This window comes from Centroberyx affinis, unplaced genomic scaffold (genome assembly GCF_046629955.1).
Source record: "Centroberyx affinis isolate AG114_WGS23_722 - 3 ecotype Tasmania unplaced genomic scaffold, CSIRO-AGI_Caff_v1 ptg000893l_1, whole genome shotgun sequence".
Taxonomy (NCBI): domain Eukaryota; kingdom Metazoa; phylum Chordata; class Actinopteri; order Beryciformes; family Berycidae; genus Centroberyx; species Centroberyx affinis.
In genome coordinates this window covers 370318-376643 of record NW_027279481.1, presented here as the reverse complement: position 1 = coordinate 376643, position 6326 = coordinate 370318, and the positions used below count along the sequence as shown (strand labels likewise).

Below are 6326 nucleotides of genomic sequence, written 5' to 3'. Positions count from 1 at the left end.
TTTTGAATAATACATATGCAATGACTTTTTTTCCCCAAAATGGACATTTAACATTATGGAAAAGAACTGGAACCCTTTTGGTTCCAGTTAAGCTGTTAAACTTTAAGCTTTTAGTGTGAAGTCTTTTGTACATAGAAAGCAGAGGATTTGAAACTGCCTGCGTCTCTGCTTCACGCTGTGTCACTGAACCCCCGAAACCCTCTGAGCACATTTCTCCTCCATGCAGGAATCACTGGATATTACGACTGCTGCTGTCAGTCATGATCATTCAATTCTACGTGCCACCAACATTTCCCAAGCTCGTTACTCACAGCCTTTTATGAAAAGAACAAATGAATGAATGGTGACAAGTCTTAGTGTCCTGAAAGGAATAGGAAAGGAGTGAAGGACAGGACCGGTGAGTGCTCCGACATATTGCTGTAACCCTCGTCAGTTTGGTCCTGACAGGTTTAACACCGCCGTGCGCTGAGGGGATCAGCATTCCATTTCACTGACTTCTTACACCCACTCACACATGTGTGCACAGCGCACACACACACACACATCGGGCATTAGTATTCAGAAGAGGCTCCCGTTAGTATAAATACACATTACCTCATCCATAAACAGCACTGCAAATTCACTCACAGTCATTCTCAATGAGCCTATTATTAACATATTTAAACCCTTAGCTAAATGATGAGAGGCCTTCCTCTAGAACTGATTATAGCCCTATCACACCTGTTTATGGCTTTCATTACCAAATCAAATCCAGTTGGGAACCAATAAACAAAAGCAACAGTGTGCGCTCATTTGAGACATGAGTAGCCCCTCTAAAATTACATGTGATGTGTGTGTGTAAGACAGCTAGGAGGCCTAGTGATTAGAGAGAGACTCGTTTAATAGAATGACCTGGGTTCAAGTCTTTCATCGAGACACTGATTTGCTACCAGCTCCAGCTGCGCTGTGGTGTAGCTGACCCCATCACCCCAGGGAGCCGAGCGAAAACAGAATTTCCCCATGAGGATCAATAAAGTTTCATATTATTTATCATAACCTTCCCACACATGTTAGTACACCTGATGATATAAGCTAAAAGAATGTAAAGAAGAAGAATGAAAGAGAATCATGACACTATTTTGAATATAGTGAGATGACGAGCTCTTCCTTTTGATATGTGCCACATCATATCTGTGTTTCTTTATGTGAAGAAAAATAAAACATCAGAAATCGAGCCACCTGTTGAATGGGATCTTTTTATTGGACAAAGAGAACCGTCTGGGCCTACTGTATCAGCTAATGGACTGACAACAAAAGAAATGCAGCAGTGCAGACTGACCAAACAAACAGATATAAACAGAAAATGGAAAGTCACAAACCAACTCACCTAAAAAAGCTTCAATAAGAAATAAAATGTAAGAACATAAAAGCATAAGAACATGAACATAAAATAAAAAACGTTTTGAAAAATAGCGTTCAAGTGGTTGGTACCATAGAAAACACATCTTCCAAACAACTCATCCTTTTTCGCTGGCTGTGGAAAAAGACGTTTCTGGATTTTGCAAAGTAATCAGAAAAAAGTAGAATGCTACAGCTTACAAGAAGACTGACACAAAAACTCCTCGAACCATTCCCTAAAAGACACGACTCAAACCACAGTTTCTAAATATGATCCTTCTACTGTAGCTTTATAACAGAGCAAATTTTGGCTAAGGTGCAACCTGCTCTACACAATTGAGAGATAGCACGTTAACATTAAATCACGGTAACAATCTATAAAATACAAAACATGAGAATAGATCAACCATATGTATTCAAAATGAGGAGCGGCCAGATTGGGTCATGTGTTTTGCATGTGTTACAATTCTATAAGACAGTCTGTGCCGGGGTACTCTGGGAGGTTCAGCTCGTATTTTTTCTGGATGTCGTAGGGCAGGAAGCGTCCGGCCAAGAAATGCTTCCCCGAGAAGCTGGTGGCGCACTTCTTTGGCGCTGTAAGGGAGATGAGAACGTCTGGGTTTATCCCGTCCTGACTCGCCTCTTCTACGTCCCAACCTGAGACACGAGAGGAGGCAGGGAGCGAGAGGAAGACGAATAGAGAAAAAGAGACACAGACACTTAAAAAGAGGAGCATCGTGATTTCATGCCTTTTATGTTGAAAGCAAGCTTGATGTTTTGCAGATGAGCCACCTGCTAGGGAAATTGCATTCCAGCATGAGCCATGGAGAAAGTGTGTGTGTGATAGGAGGCTGAGTAACAAGCCAAATGGATGTTCAACAGTAGATTACATTAGTTACTGATCAAGAACCAAGTTGGCGTAAGAAAAAAGCTATCGGGTGTTGGTGACAGCTACAAATTACAAAAAGGTCTGGCTGCAGACCTCCACTGTCAGGCTAACCTCCGCTGTCAGGCCAAGGAGTCAGGCCAGCTCCACGCTCAGGTCTCTTCTTCTCTCATTCTAATGACGCAGCCCAACGTTCTTCTTCATCGTCGTTTTTTTTAATCGCTCTTTACCTCCGCTGTCAGGACAGTGCCACTACTACCTTTTTCTGTCAGCTAATTTTAATGGCTCAATCCGACGTTGTTGTAGGTCGGTTAATCAATGTTTTTGTTTGAAATTATGTGTCTAATAGGGATGTTCCTAACGACTAATTTCCCTGTCGATTAAATGAAAATTTTAATTCAGACTAGTCGACTAGTCTAAAAGTAAGAAAATACTCAGAAAACAGTCAAAAATTAGTACAATTTAATCTATAAGGTTAAAATGTTGTCCAAAAAATATTGCATGTATTTAAGAGCCATTTGAAACCGTTAATGATCGATGTGACATTAGATTATTAGGCTATTCAACAACGGCGTGCCGTTGGCAATCAGCTTCAAACAGCAGGTACACACATACACAACGTGGTAGGCCTACTTACTCGACTGACGAAACATTTGGGTGAAACGCGAGACCTCAGTCTGTTAACAATAAGTCCAGCAGCTGAAAAAACTCTCTCAGCTGGCACAGATGTTGCAGGCACACAGAGATAGTGACTTGCAAGCCGACATATTTTTGGAAAGCGTCGCGTCTTCCCGCACCACCACACAAGTAGATCTTCATTAGGTGGGATACAGGTTTACAACCTTCTTTTCCTTTTCTAGATCAAAATACTGCCAAACCGTGCTGGTTTTACGAGATGTCATGTCTGTCCGGTCCCACTTTCCACCTTTACATCCAGGCGTAACCGCCTGCTGGGGCTGCAGCTCCGGCTAGTGGCAGGTGGCTCCGTAACATCTTAGACGCAACAGCTAATCGGCGTTGTACATTATTAATTATTAGTTTAACCGACTAGTATTTCTGGTGCCGATTAGCGAGGGTAGAAACGTTTAAACGACTAGTCGACTAATCGCGCACATCCCTAGTGTCTAATGGGCTGTTTTTGCATATTTTTTTTTTGTACGTGTGAATAATTAAGCGTATGCATGAATGAATGAAAACAAGCAGTAAACAAAATTAATGAAAACATCGAGAACATAGTATAGAAAACATCAGCTAGAAACGGAGGGGAAGGATGAGCTATCTCCTGCAACTTCTATTGTTCTGATATTTCATCTCTCCTGGTTAGCACTATCCCCAAATCATAAGACAGTCATGAAATAGCCTACGTTGTCACCTTAAACATTTTGCTAAATCATTAATTAGGGAGATTTCACCACTCACAACCGTGTTTTTTTGTGGCAGCCTCGCGGGGCTTTTATTTTGAAAAGAAAATGCGCTTCGGCGGCAAGCCTGGAAATGTGGCGAGTTTCAGGGAACTTCAGCTTGAGAGGGTACTGGGAGCATAGAGAGTTCAAAATAACTGACAAAGAAGAGACCTGAGCGTGGAGCTGTCCTCACAGCGGATATTGGCCTGACAGTGGAGGTCTGCAGCCAGACCCCCCTCACAAATTAAGGCTTGTTATGCTCACAACAGTGGGTAGTGTATTTGTGGTATGATGAGCTCACACTATGCTGACTGTAGCATAAGATTTATCCCTCACGTGTGCCTCCAGACTTGGAAAAGTCCAGCTCGGGAGCCAGATCTCCTCGGGAGCTGCCTGAAAGCTCATTTATCATGTAGCACTTCTGAGTCCTGAGCCAGATACGGCCACTTAGTATCAGCATTTACCTGAGGGCACGTCCACGCTAGCAATGGGGATCTTGACTTGCTTGAGGGTGACCAGAATACCAGAGTAGGGCTCCTTAACATTGGCGAGGTCTGTCTCCGGCCCCAGGATGGCATCAATCACTATGTTGTAGGCATCGTTTATCAGCTGCACCTGAACATAACAGACCTCAGTATGAATAAACAAGTTTTGTTCCTAAATGATTCAACTTAATGAGACTGCACATTGCAAAATAAATACTTCTTAACAAGTCATTTAGTCTATTATTGAGTCCTGAAATCGTGATTTTGATTTTAAGTGAAAACATCTGCCAATGGGGTTAGACAATTTCACTTGTTTCCAATGGAAATCAATTTGTATCAAGAATGTTGTAGACTCAAGTGTCATTTTCTTGATAGCAGTGATCTGCCTTATTCTGACTTGTTTCAAGATATTGACACTCATTTCTAGAAAATTCCTGAAACAAGTAAAACTGCATTGAAACAGGTGGAGTTATATCACCTCATTGGCAGAATTTTTCCACATTGGTTTTTCAAAAAATAAGATTTAAAGGCTTGAAGATTTGAATATGAGACTAAATCACTTAAATGACGTACATTCATGCATCATTTGATTGCACTGTTAAAAAAGTATTGACAGTGCATAGTTAAAACAAACTGTGGTACTTTTTAAAAATGTCTTTTAATTTGAGTCCTCAAGATCAAATCTAATTATGTCAGCTCAAATTTAAAGAGTAATTGTGGCCATTTAGTTAATCCAACCTCAGATTCTACAGCATGCAACACCACTGAGGCCCGTGCAAAAAGTGTTCTTGTGTTTTGATGCTGCTGACCTCTGTGGGGAGATAGGAGAGGAAGGGGATGTCCATCTTCTCACACTGAACTGTGAAGTCCTGGTGGAGACTGTGAGAGGAGCGCTTAGGGTAGTAGATAGTGGGCTCGTACTCCTGGACAGCAGAGAGAGAGAGAGAGATAGAGCGATAGAAAGAAACAACAGAGAGAGAGATAGAAAAAAGACAAAAATAGAAAACAGGTTACGTAATATCATGGCTGCGGCCAGCGATTACAGCCAGCGCTAACTTGATCGAGTGGATGTTGCATCAATGTACATTTAGCCTGAAGTTAATGGCAAGTAATCCATCCATCCATATCACACAAGTGTTTTTTTTCCGGCCTGCTCCCTCAATGAATACTCCCCTTATAAACGGGATGCTGAGAAGAGTAGAAATCCAGACACCTGCAGTCTGAAAGGCCTGTGATGCTAAACAGCGACCACCCATGATCCATGACCTTTACACAGCCTCGAGGTAAATCTAAAAACGTAGGACCCCCGGTGGGTTGAGTGTGTGTGTGTGTGTGTATGTAAGTAGGTGGTTGATGCTCCTGTCAAACTGGGTGGAAAAAAGGTACAGTATATTGATCATGGAGAAAGTTCCTATTCTCCTTATTTTAAAAACAGAATCCATGATGACTAAATGTGTGGGGAGAGGTTGAAGTATTTACATAACACAGATTTTCAAAAAGACAGTGTAGCAGTGTTCAAACTGCATTGTCGCCACTCACGGTGCATACAGCAGAGATGCAAACCTTCATCATCAGTGTGCTGAAGGCTTCTGTCCCTGATTCAAAATGGATCACACATTGCCTCTTCAAAACTGGCCAATGTCTCCTATTCATTTAGCATTATTTCTGGCTAAATTTGGCTGCTGTTTGAGTGGTAATTAATAAGCAGATTACCAGACAACGCATTTGAGTTTCACCTGGTTCTTTCCCACACTAAGGCCAAAAACCATTTCAGTGATATCACAGGAGAAACAGAAATCAGGCTTTGTTCTTTGAAATGTGGCTGGCGTCTGCCGAAGGAAGTGATCTGTCAGTACAGACAGACTGCTGCTTCCTTGGGGACTCTAAACCAATCAGAGCTCCACGGCCACTGATCACCTGACTTCATCTCCAGGGTGACCGCCAAAGAACACACAGCGAGCAGCCGAGCCAAACAACATCCACCGTGCGTCTGTCCGCCTCGGGGGTATCAGTGACCTCGGCATGCCCTTGACCTCAGCGGCAGTTACATCATCGACCTGAGGCAAACCGAGCCGACCTACGGATGTGCCCGAAATGATTGTTAGTGTCATTGAGCATGAACAGAGCAGAAATGAGCCATGAGAGAGAAGCGAACGCGGGTTACAGACGGGTCAT

At 42.5% G+C, this 6326-nt stretch overlaps 1 protein-coding gene across 1 annotated transcript in view; it reads right to left on the bottom strand.

Annotated features, from left to right (window-relative positions):
* Positions 1-1246: 1246 nt before the first annotated feature.
* yjefn3 (YjeF N-terminal domain containing 3) overlaps positions 1247-6326 on the bottom strand; it is a 47744-nt gene continuing 42664 nt past the window's right edge. Inside the window, exons 5-7 of the mRNA XM_071521500.1 lie at positions 4961-5074; positions 4131-4281; positions 1247-2034 (exon numbers count right to left, since the gene is read on the bottom strand). Coding sequence (XP_071377601.1) covers positions 1838-2034; positions 4131-4281; positions 4961-5074 — 462 coding nt within the window. The 3' untranslated portion in view covers positions 1247-1837. The remainder of the gene's footprint in view (positions 2035-4130; positions 4282-4960; positions 5075-6326) is intronic.